The following is a 22,135-nucleotide window of genomic DNA, read 5'->3' as shown; positions in this document are numbered from 1 at the left end:
ACTTAACAGACAGCTAAAGAATATTCCACCCAAACATAAAAGAATATACATTCTTTTCAGCAACGCATGAAACCTTCTCAAAAATTGAACACATACTCGGTAACAAAGCAAACCTCAACAGAAACAAAAAAAGTGGAATAATCCCATGTATCTTATCGGATCATCATGGCTTAAAGTTAGAATTCAACACCAATACTTATTCCAGAAATCTGACAAACACATAGACATTGAGTAATGCTCACATGAATCATCCCTGCATAAATAAATAAATAAATAAATACTTCCTAAAATTCAATGAAAATGACCACACAACATAGCCAAACTTACGGGACTCCATTAAAGCAGAGTTAAGAGGAAAATTCCTATTACTAAATGCCTACATAAAGAAGCTGGAAAAATCCTACACTAGCGAATTAACAGAACACCTAAAAGCCCTAGAACAAAAAGAAGCAATCTTACCAAGGAGGACAGCACAACAGGAAATAAACTAATTGAGGGCTAAAATCAATAAAATAGAAACAAAGAAAACAATATAAAAAATCATTGAGAAAAAGAGTTGGTTCTTGGAGGAAATAAACAAAATACATATACCTTTATCCAAACTAACCAAAAGGTAGAGAGAATATCCAAATTAATAAAATCAGAAATGAAAAGGGGGACATAACAACAGATACAAAGAAACTCCTGAGAATAGTCAGGTCACACTTCAAAAACCTGTACTCCACAAAGTTAGAAAACTTAAAGGAAATGGACAATTTTCTGAACAAATATCACTTACCAAAATTTAATCAAGATCAAATAAACAAATTAAATAGATCTATAACCACTAAAGATAAAGAAACAGCCATCAAAATCTCCCAACCAAAAAAAGCCTAGGACCAGACGGTTTCAACACAGAATTCTACAAGATTTTCAAAAAACTAATACCAATACTCTTCAAATTGTTTCACACAAGAGAAACAGAAGGAACATTGCCAAACTCTTTTTTTCAAGGCTACAGTTACTCTGATACACAAACCACACTAAGAAAGAGAATTATAGACCAATTTCACTCATGAATATTGATGCAAATATACTCAGTAAAATACTGCCAAACTGAATCCAAAAACACACCAGAAAATATCCACCGTGACCAAGTAGGCTTAAGCCAAATTCAGACATGGAGGAATGGTTCAATATTCAAAAGTCTGTCAGAGTAATCCACCATATTAACAAACTGAAAGAAAAAAAAACATAATCACCTCATTAAATGCTGAACAAGCCTTCAACAAATTTCAATACCCCTTCATGATAAAAGTCTTAAAGAGTTCAGGGATAAAAGAAATATATCTAAACATAATAAAGGCAATATTCAGCCAGCTAACAGTCACCATCAAACTAAATGGAAAGAAACTCAAAGCGATCCCACTGAAATCAGGAACAAGACAAGGTTATCCACTCTCTCCATATCTATTCTATATAGTATTGGAAGTTTTCACTAGAGAAATAAGACAACAAAAGAGATCAAACGGATACAAATTGGAAAAGAAGAAGTCAAATTCTGATTATCTGCTGATGTGATATGATAGTATACATAAATTACCTTAAAAATTCTATCAGGGAACTCCTTCAACTCATAAACACCTTCAGTAAGGTAGCAGGATACAAGAGTAACCCCAAAAAAATCAGTAGCCCTCCTTTATACAGATGATAAATGGGCTAAGAAATAAATAAGAGAAACATCAGCCTTCACAATAGCCACAAACAACATAAAATATCTTGGAATAACTTTAACCAAAAAGGTGAAAGACCTGTATGACAAGAACTTTAAATCTTTAGAGAAAGAAATTGAAAAAGACAACAGAAAATGGAAAGAACTCCCAAAATTACCAAAAGCAATCTACAGATACAATGCAATCATAATCCCAGCAAAATTCGTCACAGACCTCGAAAGAATACCCAACATTATGTGAAAAAACAAAAAAAAAAACCAGGATAGCCATAACAAATCATGTACAATACAGGAACTTCTGGAGGTATCACAATACCTAACTTCAAACTCTACTATAAATCCTTGTATTGGCATAAAAACAGACAGGAAGACCAATGGAATCAAATCCAAGTCCCAGATATCAATCCATAACCTACAAACATCTAATTTTTGACAATCAAAATTATAAAATGGAAAAAAGCATATTTAACAAATAGTCCTGGCATAACTGGATATCAACATGTAGAAGCATGAAAATAGACCCATATCTATCACCATGCATAATACTCAAATCCAAACAGATCAAAGACCTCAACATAAAACCAACCACACTGAACCTCATAGAAGAGAAAGTAGGAAGTACAGTTGAACACATTGGCACAGGAGACCACTTCCTAAATATAACCCCAGTAGCATAGCTACTGAGAGAAACAATAAATGGGACCTCCAGAAACTGAGAAGCTTCTGTAAGCAAAGGACAGGGTCAACAAGACAAAACACAGCCTAAAGAATGGGTAAAAATCTTCACCAACTCCATGTTGGTCAAAGGACTTATCTCCAAAATATATAAAGAAATCAAGAAATATGACATTGGGCTGGAGAGATGGCTCAGAGGTTAAGAGCACTGACTGCTCTTCCAGAGGTCCTGAGTTCAATTCTCAGCAACCATATGGTGGCTCACAACCATCTATGATGAGATCTGGCGCCCTCTTCTGGCCTGCAGGAAAACATGCACTGTATACGTAAGAAATAAATAGAATCTTAAAAAAAAAATATGACATTAAAAGAACAAATAATCCAATAAAAAATGGGATACAGACCTAAATAGAGACCTCTCAACAGATGAATCTCTAATGAATGAGAGATCCTTAAGGAAATGCTCAACATCCTTAGCCATCAGAGAAATGTAAATCCAAACAACTCTGAGATTCCATCTTACACCTGTAAGAATGACCAAGATCAAAAATACTGACAGCAACTTAAGCTGGAGAGGTTGTGGTGTAAAGGGAACACTCCTGCATTGCTGATGGGAGCGCAAACTGGTACAGCCCCTTTGGATGTCAGTGTGGCGATTTCTCAGAAAATTAGAAACAACCTTCCTCAAGACCAAGTAATACCACTTTTGGGTATGTACCCAAAGGACACTCAATCACACCACAAGGATATGTACTCAACTATGTTCATAGCAGCATTGTTTGTCATAGCCAAAACCTGGAAACAACCTAGATGCCTCTCAACAGAAGATAAAGAAAATATGGTTCATTTACACAATGGGGTATTACTCAGTGGTAAAAAAAAAATAATAATAATAATGACATCTTGAACTTTGTAGGCAAATGGATGGATCTAGAAAATAAGCATATTGAGTGTGGTAACCCAGACCCAGAAGGACAAATATAATATGTACTTACTCATAAGTGGTTTTTAGACATAAAAACAAAGAAAAACAAGCCTAGATTTCACAATCCCAGAGAACCTAGACAACAAAGAGGACCCTAAGAGAGACATACATGGATTTAATCTACATGAGAAGTAGAATAAGACAAGATCTCCTGAGTAAACTGGGAACATGGGAGTCATGGGGCAGGGAAGAAGGGAAGAGGAGCGAAAGAGAGAGGAGCAGAGCAAAATGAATAGCTCAATAAAAACAATAAAAAATAAGAAAGAAGAGGGAAACATGCATGAAAAATCAATATCACTCATGGCTCCGTGTAATTAGCATACTAAAAATATTTAAGCAAACAATTTTCTAAAGCAATAATTAGATGTGTGTATGGAGGGACAGCTCATCACCAGAATGCAGGGCTAACAAGTGCCAAGTCCTGGGTTCCACCCTCACCAACTGAGGAAGAAGAGGAGGTAGAGAAACAAGAAGGGAGAAAGTGAGGGAAAGCAGGCAGGATGGAGAGGCCAGAAAGATACTCAATATCATCCATCATCAGGGAAACACAAACTAAAATTACAATGTGAACTATGAAACACTATAATGACTAAAATTTAAGTCTATATCTCCCTATGAAATCAAAGCACACATTCATGAAAAGTCCTTTCGTGCATATCCCTGTGGTGGTCTGAAGAAGAATGGCCCCCACAGGCTCCCTATATTCAAATGCTTAGTCATCAGGGAATGGCACTATTTGACAGAATTAGGAGGCGTGGCCTTGCTGGAGCAAGTGCATCTCAAAGCCGAAGCCAGGACTCTCCTTTTCCACATACTGATGAGGACATAACTCTTAGCTACTGCTCTAGTATCTGCCTGCATACCGTCATGCCTTCATGATAATGGACTAAACCTCTGAAACTGCAAGTGATCCCCGAATTAATGTTTTCTCTTATATTAGTTGCATTGATCATGTGTCTCTTCACAGCCACAGATCAGGGACTAAGACAACCACTAATAGCATTAGACGTACTGGCCAAAAATTGAGATGCAAAATGCCCATCTATGGATGTGATTTACTCATACGGTTGAATATTACTCATCAATAAAAGGGGAAAATTACTTCTATTTTTTAAATACCTACACGTGAAGAAAGCCATATCAAAAGAAAATAAAGAATATATACTGAAGTGTTCTATCTATGCAAATCTCTCGAAGTTAGATATCATCAACAGGGACTGCTATAGTTCCTGATCTGTTGCTGTGATAAGCACCAAGACCAAAGCAACTTGGAGAGAAAACAATTTATTTTATCTTATACTTCCAGGCCAGTTTATCACTGAGAGAAGTCAGACAAGAATTCAAGGCAGAACCCAGAGGCAGAAGCATGGAGCACAACCTATAGAGGAATGCTGCTTAGTGACTTATTTTCTGGCTTCCCTACTTCCTCATTGTCGGCTAGCTTTCTTAGACAACCAGGCCCAGCCAGCTTAGGAATGCCCTTGCCCACATGGGCTTGGTTCTCCAGCAATAATCATCAATGAAGACAATCTCTCTCACACACAGCCAGAAGCCAATCTGATAGAGATGACTTTTCAATTGAGGATCCCTCATTCCACATAACTCTAGATTGTGTCATTAGAAATACAAAGTAACCAGCATGGTACCAAATCAGTAGTTGCTAAGGAATTATAAAAGTTCAGAGAAAAGTAGGGTGGAATACGAAGACACACAAAGACACTTTGTGTGTTATGGGTATACAAACTGTCTTCACTAATTATGACTCATGAGTAAAGAAGAAATATATCAAACCTAATGTGTATACTAAAATATGTCCATTTGTTGTATATCAAACTTCACTAACACTAATCGAAAATAGTGCTGGGCCAGTGATATGGTTTAGTGAGTGAAGGCCATTGCCATCAACCCTGATGATTTAAGTTGGAAGAACTATGTGGGAAGAACTGAATCCTACAAATTTTCCTCTGGCCTCTAAATGCATACTGTGGCGCACACACACACACACACACACACACACACACACACACAAAATAAATGTAATAAAAAAATCAAAACAGTTCTTGGTTGCAGCTAATGCCTGACAAATGGCAACACCTATTCTTCACTCCAGGATTCTGAGCTGGGGCGAAAGAGAAAAGCAAGCTGTGGACTATGTTCTCTAAGACTCCCCACTGGGGCTATGAAGGTAAACACATACATAGATTACAACAAACAAATTGGCTTTGAGTGATGTTAAATTAAAATTAAAGATGGCAAACAGTACAGGGACTGAACGCTCAAACAGAATTAAAGTCTTCCAAATGAAAGGAATAAAAAAATAACTCCCTCGTCTGAGCAATGCAGATAGACAAGGGGTTATAAACATCCTCAAATCTTAAAGCTAGGGGACCGCTTTCACGTGTTCCTCTGTTGCTTACGTCAGTTAGTCTTGGCATCATTTCCCGCACTAACAAAGCGTAATCTAAGTCCACAAGTATGTGTTTACCCTCCATACAGGTTCTGGGTAGGACAGTCATGGGAGTTTGGAGTGATGCCTTCTGGACTGTTGGTAGTGTTTCCCCCATTGCTCCACAGATCCTTATGCTGATCAGCAGCCGGTGAAAGCAATTAAATGGGGTAGGGCCTGAGGGAAAAGCATAAAGAATATCTATCCTAGGGAGTAGGCACTGAGAATGTCCAGGTGCTGATGTGACACCTGCTGGAGCGTAGAGTCCTCTTAAGGGCCAGTTGGAGCAGCTCCACAGACAGGACTTCCTTTAAAGATGGTCTCTGCACCACCCGTCCATAACCTACTCCAGCCAAAGTGAGCACATGAGATCAACAGCACGTAAGATGTGCGGTGAGATCAAGTGCGTAGGGGCAGCCAGTGTTCACTGTATTGTACGTGGGAAGGTATGGTGTGCACTTGCCCCAGCAAGCCCGGATGGGAGATACCTATTTCTAACTATTTAACTCTCTGCTTGGCTGGCTGTCTATCTATGTCTTGAGGCAGGTTCTCACTGTGAAACCTTGGCTGGCCTGAAGCTTGCTATGTAGACCAGGCTGGCCTCAAACTAATAGAGATCCACTTGCCTCTGCCTCCTGGGTGTCTGGCCACACTATTTAGCTCTAATGTGATCCACCCTTTGATCATAGAATTCATTCCCACAGAATTCTTGTGGACAAACAATACATTTTCCCCGGCGTACGTCTTGGAATTTCTGCAAGAAGTTCCTCAAGTGCTTACCCCGCCTACTCCACTGTCTTCTGGAGACCTGGTCCAAGGCCAGGGGAGCTTTGGGATCCTCTGGTGAAGCACTGCTTCCCTTTGACCATAATATAGGCTCAGAAAAAATGGGTGCAATGCAGCAAGAGGAGCTGGTAGCTGTCGCTCAAGGAGACAATCACCATGGCTTCCTGAGGCCATGGAAGACTGAGCTTTTTAGCAATGCCTCTTCCTCCACGTTTAGGCAATCAGACAAGAAGAGTCAAGGTGAGCAAGCAAGAGATAGATAGGAGGTTTAATCAGAAATGCCTCCTCTGGTGAGCCTTTTATGCTAGAATCCTTCAGAAAAGAATCAGGAAAGAGATTCCGACCCTCACTCACAGGCTCTTAGGGAGATGGGCATATGCGTCAGCTGCTAACAAGGCAGAGCTCTGTAAGGGATGGCGTAAGATTTGGGAAGGGCACAGCAGATGGAAAACTCCTGGGGAAATAAGAGAAGTCACTGTTCCCCTGCAGGCAGGAGCCCTGACAAGGGGAGACTGATAAGAAGTAAACCACCACAGTAGAAAGGTGGGGAAGAGCCCTCCTGCAGCAGGCTATGCAGGCAACAAAATGTGAGCTACTCCACACTGCTAGTGTCAGCCAGAGCATGGCATGCTGCCTGAGGTCAGGAACACTAGCAGGACACAGGTTTGGAGGAGGAACAGGAATTCTGAGGCAGACACAATGACCTTCAGATGGAAAATAAGGTCCTATGTTGTGTGGGGGTGGGGATCAGGAAAGCAGCTAGTCTCTGAGTCTAGAGCTTAAGAACAAGGTTTAGAATGGACAAGGCCATGTAGGTCATTGGTGTACGCTACAGTGGAAGAGTAATGCTAACTATGCCCTCCCCACCTCTGGAAACCTACCTTTTCCTGGGCCCTGACCACCCACCATCCCTGAGCTCAAATACCATAAGCATGTACATTATTTATTAAACATCTTAAACCATTTCTATCCAACTCTGTAATGGTTGTAACATGTCTCCAAGAGTGCACCCGAAGAAGTCTGCTGTTAAGCATCAGGTGGAGCAATTACCTTCCCCCTCACATAGAGTCCTTCAGAAGCCTGAGAATCACACTGCACAATCCCATGGAGGGATTTCCTGCAGAAAGTTCTCAAGAGAACAGACCACAAAGTACCTGTCTCTGGCCAGGATGAAGCTTCGTAGGAAGGCACTATTCTCCTTGTCCAGAGTCTAGCCGGCACTAAGGGCAGCATGTGTATTTTGGCCAACCATAAAGACATCTCACTTGGAATCTTATAAAGCCAAATGGAGAGAAGGCTCTCACTCCAGCCTGATACAGAAGCCACCAAACACATCCAGGCTCAGCTGGCTTAAAGCAACATCTCCATCTCTGAGGCTCAGGTCTTTAATTGCTACTTTCTTTCTCTGCTACAGACTGTGAAGTGCTCATCAATGCAGTTTGCTCTTCACTATAAAGATTGACCCACCTTCAATCCGACCTTTCGGCAATCTATTTTCTCCACAAGGCATCGAAGACTCATTGATAAGCTAATTCTGGCCATGTCCTCAAGGGACTCACAGTATACTGGCCACCTTGTCCAATGATTGGTTTCACTTTCCATATGTTCTTATAACTTAATCAATCAATAAAAATACGCTTTATGCCAAAACTACATCTGCTTGCCAGTGTCCCATACTAGAACCCAGAGAGTCACTGAATCTCCCAGAGAGGTGCACAAATTCAGAAGGCAATTTTGTCTTCTCAAAAACAAAAGCAAAAAAGGATTGTAATAGGTAACACTACTCACTAGTGAACAAAAGGATGTATTAAGAAACCCACCACAAAAAGAATACAAACAAAAACATGTATCCTTGAATGTTCATCCTGAATCCAGAAAAATACATGAAGCAAATCAAATACAGAAGGGTGGTGGCACACTTGTAACCCCGGCACTGGGGAGGCAGCAACAGATGGAATTTTAAGGACTCACCTAGCCAGTCCAGCATGCTTGGTGAGCTCGAAGCCAGTGCAAAACCCTGCCTCCCAAAACTCAAAGTGGATGGGACCCAAGGAACAACACCTGAAATCAGCCTCTGACCTTCACATGAACATTTAAATATGTGCATGTGTACTTGAACATATATGGACCTATACACACATAAACACACACACACACACACAGAGAGAGAGAGAGAGAGAGAGAGAGAGAGAGAGAAGCCAAATCCTAGAGTTGAGGTTGCAAAGTGAGTCTTCATCAAATGCTTGCCCCCCTTGACTTTTTACTTTGTTTTCTTTATTTTATTACTTGTCACTACACACAATACAAAGATCAGCAACTGAAAACTATTTGTCTATGGCTCTGTATTGGTTGGTTTAAATTTTGCAGTGCTTAAAATTCTACAACATGGCCAGCAGAAGAGTCAGGTTGGTGTTTTCTTTGGGACCATGCATAAACAGTAAATAACATTCTCCGTGGGGCTGGCCCAGTGGATAAACCGAAATGCCATTTAGAGAGCACCTCTGTCATTAACCATATGCTACATCTGAACGTGGGGTCAAGACTTTAGCAGAGCCTCTACCTGTGGACTGAAGTCCTTAAGAATGTCCATGTGCTGGGACCAAAGGTCAGCCAAAGAGTGTCTCCACTGTCATGAGTACCTGAGCCCTGCTGACTGGCTTTTCAGAAACAGACTGACCTCAAGTTCTGGTTCTTTGCCAAAACCATTAGCACAATGGTGTCAGTTACAGCATTTGGAACTAGACAATCTTCATAAAGAACTCTACAGGCAGGAAGGTGGAGATGACCCAGTGGTTAAAGCATCTCTATGAAAGCACGAGTTTAGATTCTCAAATAAATAAATACATAAAACACATAAATTCTGGGTAGTCACGGCAGCCCACTTTGCAATTTCTGCTTCAGAAGGCCGAAAGAGTATTCTAAGAGTAAGCTGGCTAGACAGGCCATATCAGTGAGCTCTGCTCTGCATTTGGCTGAGAGGTCCTCCCTCTGTAAATAAGGTGGAAGAGCAATTGCAGTTGGTGCCCAACAGCAACTTCAGGCTTCCACACGCTCACACACATGTGCACTCATCCACATGGCAAAAATGTGTATACACACAAAATACAGGGATAAACAAATCTCATGGGCAACACACAATCTGTGCCTGGCCTTGAGGAACTGATTCAACTCTGGAAACTTCTGTTTCCTTGCCTGTAAAGTAGGGGTGATGACAGTTCCCTAGTGGGGCTATTGGGGAGCAGGTCCAGGGGTTAAAAGCTGCAAAGTGATTGACAAGGAATGCTGGCTGCTGTCCTGTGCCTCTCAAGGGAAAGAGCCTTCCTGGAGAAGGACGGAAGATTGAAGAGAGCAGTGGGTCCCCAAATTCCCTCACTTCTGAAGAAAGACATGTCTAGTTCGGAACTCTCAGATCAGCCTGCGCTTTGCGGCCAGCCCACATGAGTTCCCTCTGTGGTGAAGTACAGACTTCCTCCTCTGGCTGCTCCTTGCGGGCTCTACAGGTGCCCCTTTCTATCCCCGTCTCCTGGGAACTCTAAGATCTGGGTTCAAGCTACCTCCTACAAAATACCTGGGTTCCTGGGAGTAGGAGGCACCCCAAAGCATCTCATACTTGGTGTTCAGGCCTGGAGAGGGAGTCACGCTGTAGAGACAGGGCCTGGGGATGGATGGGTGGGGATGCAGAAGAGGTAAGAGAAAAATCTTTAAAATGTAAAATAGTAGGTTTCTGAAGCCCGACCACAGCAAACACTGGCTATTCACTGTGGAGGAGTCATCCAAAAAGGAAAACCAGCGCCAGACATTTGACTTCAGGGACACTTGCAGAACGTTCCCTTTCACTGGAACAAAGGTCACTGGGCTTTGAAGAGCCTGCAGAGAAGCAGCAAAGCTCTGAGAATCAAAACTTAGTGAGGATCAATGGAGCCTCAAGCAGGTTCTGAAGATCAGGGTGGGGGTGGTCACATCCCCTCTCCTAATTTTACCAGCACAGTTACAGAACCGTTCTAAGGGAAAGGGGCGGTACCTTGTGTTTCCAGCTGGCCCACGTAGGCAGGGAGCTCATAAGATGTGGACTCCTAGAGGGAAACCTTAGCAGTGGGCCCGGCGAGCAGTTAGCGTGTGATGCTACCTTCGACCATTATTAACAGCAGCCACCCAAAATGGATCTCAGCCATATTAGCCCCGAGCTAATGAAGAAATACACATCATAAAAAGAAGAAATTACCCACATAATAAACCTTAGATCTCCCAGAATGAAGCCATTAGAAATTGATCCAGCTAATTGAGGAGCAGTTGAAGGCTGTGCCCCCACTGAAAGCAAAACCAAGAAACATTTACAGATCTGCTCTCAACGAACAGCATGTGGAGGCCACACAGGTTGCCCTGACTCTGCTTCCCGAAAGAGTATGTGGGCAGAGGGGGTTCTTCAGAAAAGATGGGGGCAGGTGTAACAGCTTCAACACAGACCAGCAAGACACAATCTCTAAAGAGTGAACAGGGAAAATCTTTTTTGTAAATCTCCAAAATTATTTTATTTTGAGGTCCTTAATACTCATTATGAATGATGAATGTGATGATATAATAATAAATGATCTTCTTAGGGAGAGCTAGCTTGTGTTTACATTGTTGTAAGAACTCAGGGAGTTGGGTGGTGATGGCACACACCTTTTACCCCAGCACTGATGCCTTGGGCTTCCATTCACCCCTGAGGCCAAACTAGTGGGGTGGCCAGACCTGAAGACATACATACACACCCATAGACATATATTCACATACATTTACAACTCATGACACACAGTTGACACACATACATACTCAGATATACTCACAATAACAAACAACTCACACATACATCCTGATACAGTCACACACGCACATTCACATATCCACACACACAAACTCATGCATAACTCTCACAATGCACACTTGCACATAGAGATGTTTGCACACACACAGTCACATGAATATACACACACAGTAACACTCACATGTACACAATTCACACACATACTCTGTTATACCATACCACGTTCTCACACACATAGCGCTCCTCACACATGTGTACACGCATATATGCGTAAACCATTACATTTTCACACATGTACACACTTAGAAACTCCTACTTACACCCGGACACATAACGCTCTCACACGCTGGTAATATTCTGCACGAGATAGGGACTCATAGGACTTATCCCTATGTCCTGCTGCCGTCTGTATTTATTTTATAACCTGGCCTAATCTCCCAGGCCCTGGCTCCTAACTGACTAGCAGTCCCACCTCATCCCCTTTACCTAATTCTGAAACCACTTCTCTGACATTTGCTGGTCTCATGGACTGGATTGTCCTATTGAATCCCATGAGCTTCGGGTAAGCATCTTGGCAGGCCAAGGTCAGCTCTCTGCCCTCCTGCCTTGGCAAAATGGAACTCCAGAATCCATTCCAGGCCCCAAGTCAGGATTAGATTTGGAAGGATTGTTCTGAGTTTTCCTATGGGGCAGTGGGAAAACTGGACAGCAGGCAGCCCACACCCATCACCATTCTGGGGCTCTTACCTCATTCACAAAGACCCAATGGCTGTCCTTGGAAGCCAGGTTGGTCTCCACAGCCTGCAGAGAGAACAAGAACGTACATGAACAGAAGCAGGCAGAAGCTGGCAGACACACAAGAGGATGGCTGGGATGACATTTTATAAACATTATTTCCGCAGAATTTTTTCCTCACGAAACAATTCCATTCCCCTGAGGCCCAAATGGCTGCCTTGGTCACAAGAGAAACACATCTGAACACAGATATCTGATTTTCCCCTGTCCTTCCATGCCCTCCTGCAATGACCAAGAGCAAGGTTAGAGGCCCTAGACAGTCCCACAGGTACCACAGATCACAGGTACAGTCAAAGTCTTCCTTCCCCATGAATGCATGCAAATTCCTTTCCAAGGGGGCACTTAAGGATAGCATCATCATTACACAAAACTACAGAACTGGAAAACTGATATATTAGGTTTATGGCAGTTCATCCTAAACTGCAAAGCTCCTGTGCATTCTCTTTAGGATCCACAGAGCTGGGTTCTTTCCAGTTACTGAGGACGAGGTCTAACCCCACCACTCTCTCCGCACTGTTTTGCTACAGCACTTGCCGTTGTTGTGTGTGAAAGGTTACAACTGTATTGTTTGTTTCTATTATCTATTTTCTCTGCCAAGTTGGGACAAGGTGGGGACAAGACTAAAGTCTCACAGGCTACAGTTGTGTCCCAGAACTTTGTTCTGACACCCACATATAGCAGGTGTTCAATCAACATAGCCTGACATATGAACAAGTGAGAGACAGCAGCAGGCAAAATCCAGTCTCTTGTTTTGTTTGCATGCTTTGAGCTTGTTTGTCCATGTGCTTGTTTGGTTTTGCTTTTATTTAAGAAAGGGTATTATACAGCAAAGACAAGTCTAAAACCCACTGTGTACCCAAGATAGCCATGAACTCCTGATCCTCCACCTCCAAAGGCCTAGGATTATAGGCATGCATCACTGTGCCTGGCTCTCTTGCATGTGTTTATGGGAGCTTTCTCTCTCCTTGAGTTAGAAAGCCAACAGACGGAAAGAGCTGGAAGGGACTGATGATTTGCAAGCATGTCCTGCAAGAACGTTCACAGTGAGCATGTGCCAAGAGCTTGCTGAGCACCGGGCACAGCGCCAAGCCATCTATGAACCTGGGAAAGCACTTTCAGATTTACTCCTTTTCTTTTTACATTTTCTTTTAACATTTTGGTAATGTAATTTTTATTACTCTTGATTTTAAAAATATAGACAAATTAAGATGCTTAATTAAACTCACCCCATAATACTTTCTCATTTTAAACAAATGTGCTAATGTCGTAAAAGCTCCCCATTTGTTCCTCCAAAGTCATCCACTGGAAGCTGTCTGAAGTGATCCCTTCCAGAAGCTTCTACAGTCATATCATACAAATACATATCTCCACATGCCTATCAGGCAGATGCTTTAAGTTAAAATCACTTTAAGAAATGCATATCAGGCAAAAATCTTATTGCTAACTTATCAATATATCAAATTTACATTTTCTTATCAGTATGTACAGAGGTGACTGTTCTTAAGAAAGTAGGTGAAGTGGTGTCAGAGCCTACACCTGTGACTACAACCTGTGTGTGGTTAGCAAAGGTCTTAGGCATGCGTGGTGCTAAGGCACCTACACTATCAGAGTACAGAGCTCCGTTAGGGCCTTGCTCCATTGGGAACAGATAAGTATGCTTGGGGAACACAATAGATCATGAAGATAGAGATCATAGGAAGCCCAGGAGAATTTGAGCCCATCAGTCCTCAACAGAGACCCTCACAGGACACCAAGTACAGTCAAAAAGCTTTTCCTAGACCACTCAGGGCTGAAGAACAGGGATTGACCTCTCTATAGCCTATGAGTGAGAGGGTACCAGGCTGTGAACCCCAGGCAAGAGTCTGAAATCGAAGGAAATAACCCTTTCCATTATCATTTGTCTAGTGAAGTCATGCATAAAATACAGATAACACTTGCCCATCTCCTGTCTGCAAAATTATGTAACCCTTGAGGCCAGAAAGAGGGAAATTCAGAGAACGAGGTTCATAAATGTCCCAAGAATATCACAGGAAGCAGAGATAAGAGGATGGTCACTCCAGAGGTTCACCCTCGTTCTTCCATATGTTACATCTATCCTGTATCCTTTGGTCCCAGAAGCCTTACTCAATTAACACTGTATTTTCTTGGATAAACAGACCCCCGCCCAACCTCAGGAAGGAGGCTCTTGGTACTGGCTTATGCCCTTGGAAGGAAGTGAGCCTCAAGGAGGCCAGAGGCATCTGAGTAACATAGTGCTTTACCCTGAGATATTTCTCATCCCATTCTGCAAGCCTGGAGAGAGAGGCTGTCTCAAGAGACACTGATAAGACCCAAGAGTCAATGTCTCTTGAGGACCCTGAAGTATGAGTTGTGAGAGGAGAGCACCTCAGGGTAGAGTCTTGGCCACCCAGCCTAGAGTCCCCCTCTTCTCTACACGCAGATGGCCACAGATGTCTTTAGATATCTAAGACCATGGTGATAAGAAAAAAACATACTGGACTGTAATCTAAATACTCTGAACACATTGCTGGGCCCTTGCTGAATTCAACCCCTAACCTTTCAGAATTTCCTTAATGCTCATTTTTCCATCAGCAACTTGCATATCAAATTAGCATATGACACAGAACTTGGAGGATTTCATAAGGTCCCAAAGGCTGGAATGCTAAACTGAATCTCAACACGGGGAGGTCAATGAGGCTGAACTCAAAACAGAAATTAGCAACTGCTGAGATACAACTGGAATGCAGTAGAGACTAAAGACTGATGGAAAGGCCGAGAGTAGAGGTATTAGTTCTACCCTTGGTGTTGATCTGAGTGAGCCACCCCAGCGATGGGAGAAACCTCACCCTAGATCCCAGGAATGAAGTGAGACAGCTTAAGGCAACAGCCACATGAGTATCAAGGAACTCTTACTGAGCAGGACGGTAGAGGTGTCTAATCAAATGAAGAACTGTCTAGGGGGAGAGTTCAAGTTGCTCTTTGTAGCATCTAAGAGTGGATTTACTAGTAATCAGAGAAGAAAAAACACAGCAGAAAAAAAGTTTTCTACCCTTACAGGTAAGACAAATAGGCTGCCTCAGTGTAACGAGGCCCATCAGAAGTCCCTCAGGGTTGGCGATGTCAACAGTGGCTGGGAAAGTCAGGAATGACTTGGAGGGTGACCGTGGGTGGGAGGCATAACCCCATGCTGAACTGACATCCACTGCAATGAGTTCCAAGTCAGACTACAGTAAGGAGTCCCCAGAGAGTGTTTTAAATCAGTCTAACTGGCTGAAAGCAGACACCTGCATAACACCCTCATGGTTTCCCAGCTCCGACCTGCACCTTGACACGCTGCAACTTTTCCCTCAGAACCTATAGCTCCTTGAATATGAAGGTGCAGGTTCATTTGACAGTTGAGAGGTTCCAGCATTGCCAATGACCATGGACAATTACTAGGAGATCCTAGCGAGTGTGTGGGAACACGGGTCTCCTAAGAAGTCTTCTTACCTGCTAGCAGACTCAGACATGGAAGAGACTGGCAGAGAGAATTGATCAGAAAACCCCGCAGGAAGGCTGGCCAACTTCCCTGTCCTACTTTCCCTCACCAATTAAGCAACAGCTAATTTGTTAAGCCTCTTTTTCCCACGTGAGATAAATAGCACTTGGATACAGCTTTTTTCCTTCCCAGAGGGCACAGCTCACACGGAGACTGGGGTGGGCTGTAAGCAAGGGCAGCTACTGAAGACTGAGCAAAGCTACACTTGCCTCCCTTTGCAATGAGTGGAGAGCTGCCAGCTCTGAGGGATGAGGGGAGGGTCCCGCTCTTCACTGCTGGTTCCCCTTCTAAGCACCAACCTCTCCCTTCTCCTCCCATGTATGTCTGTGGCAGATAGAAACAAGTCCTTCTCTCAGCATGGCGTGAGTGTGGTACAGGGGAGCCTTTGCTATCTGCTCCCTGGTATCACCTCCGCAAGCACATTTTTGTGACCTACAGCCCTTGAGTACCAACCATGCTATGGTATGCTACCTAAAGCCCCTCACAACACAGTGGGATATTTGATTACCCAAACTCCCGGTGTGCTGATTCTCAACCACTGACACCCAAGACTCCGGCTGCCAGAATTTTCATGGCACTCATGATTACCTGGGAATTTATACCCTAACCAAGAACTGAGGCTGCCACAGATGCAGATCCCAGCTGCCTGGCACCCTGGTGGGGATGTCTCTCAGTGTCATCTCAGCTGTTCCCAGAATCCAGCTAAAGAATGAGGTCACAATTACGTCTCTTGGCATCCTTCATTTCCGTGCTCCCCATCTCCAAGTTCCCGCTGACTTTCTTGTTTGGATTCCTCTGAGAATACTCCATAAATAATTGTCATCTCATTACTCCTCTCCAAGTCTGTTTCTGGGATCGCAATCTGAAATGAACAGCTCCAGCCTGGGGTAATGTTAAGAATTAAATGACATTATGTGTCGTTTTACCAATCTAGAAAGGAGCTCAATACATGATCAGTCATTGCAAAAGTCCTCCTCTTTCTGTCCCCCTGCTTCTTCTGCCTTGGAATCATTCTGGGATCTCTTCCATCATCATTCCAGAGTCTCTGCCACATGCACAATCCCTCATACTTTCTTTCCTTTGATCAACAGACAAGAACTGCCAACCATGCCTTGACATCTGTCCTGATACTATTAAACACACAACTCCACTAAATGCCAGGCCTCTGCCATTACAGGGTCAAACAGTGATTTGGGGAAAAAAAATACAATGTGTGCAACCTTGAAAAGTGGTAGGTGATGTCTCCTCCACATTCCCAGAGGCCTCAGAGAAACCCAGTACGTTATCTCCCCTCTCTTGGCCAACATGGGATTCTCCAGCCACATAGCACTGCAGGCATCTACAGAGAAGGGCTGAATTGGATACATTGATGACAGCTCCTATATTCTGCAGGTGTGTATTTGGGGTGTCAGTGAGATAGTCTCATGCTCAGAGATGACCTTCTCATTCACCTCCATCAAGTGGCAAGTTGGTTAGGTTTCTCCCTGGAGCAACAGCCATGACTGTTGGTCCCATCCTTAAGAAAAAGCAGGGAAGATACCTAAGTAACTACAGGAATTACACATGGACCTAGCCAGGTCCTAGGTCTCAATGAACACAGAGGGATCTCTACATTGGCTCAAAGCTTTGGTCCAATGCAGATAGTCCTACTGCACTGTCATGACTCCTATAAGGCACTGCCGAACTGACCAGAGCCTATGTGCCTGCTTAGTATGTCTTGTCAAGACCAGCACACACAAAATGTTGGAAAACAAGAAGAGGAGATGGGACTTTGAAGGGATCAAGTTTATTTTCTTCTAGCCCTTTAGATCAGAGCGAGGCAGCAGAAGATGGTGGTAACAGATAAAACCATCAGATGTGGAAGGTGACACAGACGTGTGCACACACACGCCCATATATGTGTAGATTGTATAGACATACACATGACACCAACATGTCAGCCTTTGGAGGTGAAAGGATAATGGCATAGCTAGGCCCTGGCTAAAACTGCAGAGAGCGACTATTCTTCCCACCCCTGGCAAAGCTAAGGGTGGGTAGGAAGGTGTCTCCTTGGTCATAAGCAGCAGCCTGATGTGAACCTCCAGTGTCGTTTTCCCACATGCCATCCCGTGGGCCCACTCGGAAATGACACATGTGAATTCCATTCTGGCCACCCTGATCCGCAGCCTCCATAGAGAAAGAGGTTCTGGCTATGTTCCAGCTCTGGGCTTCCAAGCAGGCACTGGACAGAAAGCAGTTCCTGGGCATAGCAGAAATGGCAAGTATCAGGCATTGTGCCGAGATGGAGGCTGGAGAGGATTGACAGATGTCCCTTGATTATGAGGTGAGGAGGATACTTCCATACGGAAGCAAGAGAACACAGGTGCTCAGCACACTGTAGGATGCGCCTCCAACCGGACACACTTGTGTCCTGAGATTGCAATACAGAACCAAGTTTGCGGCATCTCTAAGGCCGGTGGGAGCCTACTTCTTATACTCCTCCCGGACACTTCGATCCAGCATCTCCTCTACTTCATAGCCCATGCCCGTCATTTATTCCCAACAATCTAAACAGGTACCCATTTCACAATGGAAAACGGAGTGTTCTATGTAGACTCAGATTTTTGTAGAAGAGTGTTTCACCGAGAATGGATTTGAATTCTAGCCCGAGTCGGCACGTTCAAACCTCAGTCACATGGCTCCCCAGAAGGCCAAAACAATTGTCTGAGAAAGTATATTATCCCGCAAACCTAGTCCATGTCCCACGACAGTGGAAACAAAATAAGGAATTTTTTTTTGTTTATTTTCGTGTTTATTTGTTGGCTTGTCTCATTTCGAAACAAAACCATTACACGCAGCAGTGCCTTCATCCTCCAGGCTAGTTTGTCCTCATAAGCTCAAGACCATTATTCCACTGGTTTCTTAGGTGTGAGCCTATTCCCCTTTATCTTAGCCTATAGGACTAGTAAATGGAGTGGAAAAAACTCCACATGGAAGCTTTCCAACTCCATTGCTCAGGGTTTATTTTACAAAGTACAAACACCACGGATAATTTATGCGTGCGTTAATTGTTGGCCACTTATCTAGGCACCCCCCTCCCCTCCCAACACTGGCAGCCTGGGATAATGAAAGCTTGTCAGCAATTAGCATCTTTTGAAAACCTGACTCTACCACTTGAGAACATTCCCCCCATGGAGCCTAAGGCCTGGCACTCTCCCAAGGACAGGCATTGAGCTAGCTTAAAAACTTACTACTGCCCCTGCAGCCGCACGCTGTTCGGAAGAGGTCTGCCCGTGCAACATCACCCACTGAAAGCATGATCTGCATCGCTCAGGGATGGGTGATGGTGAGTGATTTCATGGATGTAGGAGCCCGTTTACAAGAAAACCAGCTAAGCAGCCACCATGAGTCCTGAGAGTCCGAAACTATGTCCAGAACAATAAGGCGACTGGAAAGAGCAGATATTATGAACTACCTGGAGCCGCTGTACCCCCAAATTCTTGCTGTCTAAAGACTCAGGCCCAGACACTTAAGTCTTATCTCCAGAACTTCTTTGGATCGTGTCTTCACAGAAAATGTCTATTCTAGTTTCTTTCCTTCTGTGGCAGTGGAACACTCTGGCCAAAGCGACCTGGGGGAGGAAATGGTTTGCTTGGTTTCTATATTCATCAATGAGAGCAGTCGGGGCAGGAACACAAGGCAGGAACTTGCAGCAGAAATCATCTGCAATCTGCCTGGTGCCTCACTCACAAGTTTATGCTTACCCTTTCATAGCTCAGAACCACCTGGCCAGAGAATGGTGCTTCCCACAGTGGCTGGGACCCCCATAGCAATTAAGACAGCACCCTGCAAACATTTGACAGGATAGTCTAATGTAGGCAACTCTTTAATTGAGACTCTCTTCTCAGATTTGTCAAAGCTGCCTCAAGTTGAAAATTAAAGCGAGCTGGGAGATGGGGCTCACACCTTTAATCCTAGCACTGGGGAGACAGAGGCTGGGGGAACTCTGTGAGTTCAAGGCCAGCCTGGTCTACAGAGCTAGTTCCAGGATGCCTAGGGCTATTACACAAAGAAACCCTCGGGAAAACCAAACAAAAAAGAAAAGAAAATTAAAGCAAACAATAGCAGAATCCTAAAATTATTCTCAGGGCTTTTACTACTGGTTCCACCAAGTTCTGAGATGCCACATTGACCCATGTGGTCTTTCCAAGTTTGCTCCCCTAAGTTCCTTCAAGCCACCAGCCCTTCCTAACTCACCTGGTGTCACACGCTTCCAATTCACCAACATTTTTTCTAGAGCATTATGAAATCTCAGGGACACAGAAAAGAGACCCAAGAATCAGGAAAATTGAGCCCCAGGAAAGTCTGTTCAGCATGGAGCATGGTGGGACAGTAAGAGTCTCAGAATATCTATTATGCTGATTTAGGAAAAAGAGATCAAGTGACTCAATCCATGTAAACTCGAATAGAGTGAAATGTTTTCTAGTCTTATCTTTCGACTGACTCCATCCACTCTGTTGTCCAAGTTTGAGATAAATAGCCAGTCTAGTCCGTACTGGACAGAGACAGGAGTGTCAGTTACCAGCCTCCAGCGGAGGAAGATTCATTACAGATCATTTGTGGCTCCTTCAGATGAAATAGAGACAGGTTCTAAGGCTATGCCGGATGTGGAATTCACTGTAATAAAAAGAATGCGCTACATGCGGACAATTTATGAGGAAACACTAATATCAGCAGAAAAATGACATGGAGTCTGCTTGCAGGCACAATCTGTTTAATGAGATCAACTAGGAGGAGTGGAGCCGGGCACTGCCAATGAGTATTGGCTGATGGATGCTTGGACTTTAATCAGTGATCTATAATTCCCCACCTCCTGTAGGGCACAAAACCAAATAAGGCTGCCCATGCTCTCGCCCCCATTGACACTCAGCCTGTATCCTGAGGGGAGGCCACAGGAGCCTGACTGTTCTATCCAGTCATGTCTTACAGATGAACAAGAGACACTTTCAAGCCCTTGGCCACATGGATGCCGTCATGCAATCCCTTTTGAGGACCCAAATCTACAGTAAAACAAATCACTTCTGAGCTTATTCATGCCCTGATCTGGTTTAGCAAGGGCAGCCACCAACCTCTGCAGTGTGGGCTGGGAGCCATCAAATGACTTGGTGCTTCTCCAGTCCAGGGCAGGGGACACAGACCTTGGGTGGCAGGTGGGACTTGGAGCCATTTCTCGTACATTTGCTCTTCAACTTCAACTTCAAATGACTTTTCAGAAACAAGCAACTCAAAGTCCAGACTGATAAGCAATGTTTTCATCGCTTTCGTTCTCTCATGGGTATTTCCATGGTCAAACTGGAGCTTACAGGGGCGCTGCTTGCATCCAAAGACTTGCTGCTCCAAGTACCCACAGCATCAGATGCTTCTAAGGAAGCACACAGGGGAACTGTGGGGCAGGATAATCCCTACTTTCCATCTCTGAGCCACAGCACCCCCCAAGAGGCCTGCCCTCCCCTGTGCAGCTTTCAGCCTCAGAGACCCAGGACCCACGTGGGGCTATCGACTGGGAAAAACAGTTACATGACCTCGATGTGCTCAATTAAAACATCAGTCTTTATCACCATGGCCCTTCAGATCATCCACAAGCAGCTCCTAAGCATGGCTCTAATTCCCTTCTTGATCCAAGTTGTTTTTAGAAGATGGAAGCCTTAGAATACTTTTTAAAGCAATAAAGTTGAAAGTAGCAATCCTTTACTGAGCTGATAAGAGTTGCCAGGTGTAATTTGTATTCTTTTTTATGAGCGTGGATTTGTAGAGAACAGAATAGAAGATATATATATATATATATATATATATATATATATATATATATATATTCTTTTCAGTTCTAGAGGCAAGAATGTTTTTCTTCCTGACAGTACTGGGGAAGAAGCTGTCTGGCTCAGAAAAAGGTGGCTCTAATTTGGGCCATCAGAAAGCCAAAGAGGCACCTGTGGGTTAGTGGGAGGCTGGACAGAGGTCAGGAACATTATACACAAACTGCAGTTCACATAGGTAACCTTGGCACTCAGTTTGAGCTTCTGTTGCCAAGCTGACCAGGAGGCTATGATGGAGCTGAGATTTCTTGACGAACACAGAAAAGATTTGCAAATTCAGTGAGTGTCAGGAGAAGGAGCAATCTCTCTTCCTGAGAGTGCACAATATAAAATGGTATAATGTCTTACACACAGCCATTCTCGAAATATGAAGGACCACACAATTGAATTCTAGATTTGGGAATGGCTTGCGGGTTTTCCAAAAGCCCTGTGGGCACCCAGAAAAGCGAAGAGACCCTGCATTCAGCCCCTAGAGCTAATAAGAACAGAAGCAGGCATTATATAAGCATAAGTTTAGTCCTATGTGGCATCCCACCAGCTCAA

The 22,135-nt window shown here is 43.7% G+C and overlaps 1 protein-coding gene across 2 annotated transcripts in view; it reads right to left on the bottom strand.

The window, feature by feature from the left end:
• Window positions 1–22,135, bottom strand: part of Grid1 (glutamate ionotropic receptor delta type subunit 1) — a 748,494-nt gene that overhangs the window by 305,534 nt on the left and 420,825 nt on the right. For both annotated transcript variants that reach the window (XM_041662801.1, XM_041662802.1), the window contains exon 5: window positions 12,155–12,208. In XM_041662801.1, coding sequence (XP_041518735.1) covers window positions 12,155–12,208 — 54 coding nt within the window. The remainder of the gene's footprint in view (window positions 1–12,154; window positions 12,209–22,135) is intronic.

Source organism: Microtus oregoni, unplaced genomic scaffold (genome assembly GCF_018167655.1).
Source record: "Microtus oregoni isolate MIOR12 unplaced genomic scaffold, Mior012 000013F_ref0000133, whole genome shotgun sequence".
NCBI lineage: Eukaryota > Metazoa > Chordata > Mammalia > Rodentia > Cricetidae > Microtus > Microtus oregoni.
Note: the sequence above shows the minus strand (reverse complement) of the source record. Positions and strands in the feature narration are given on the sequence as shown.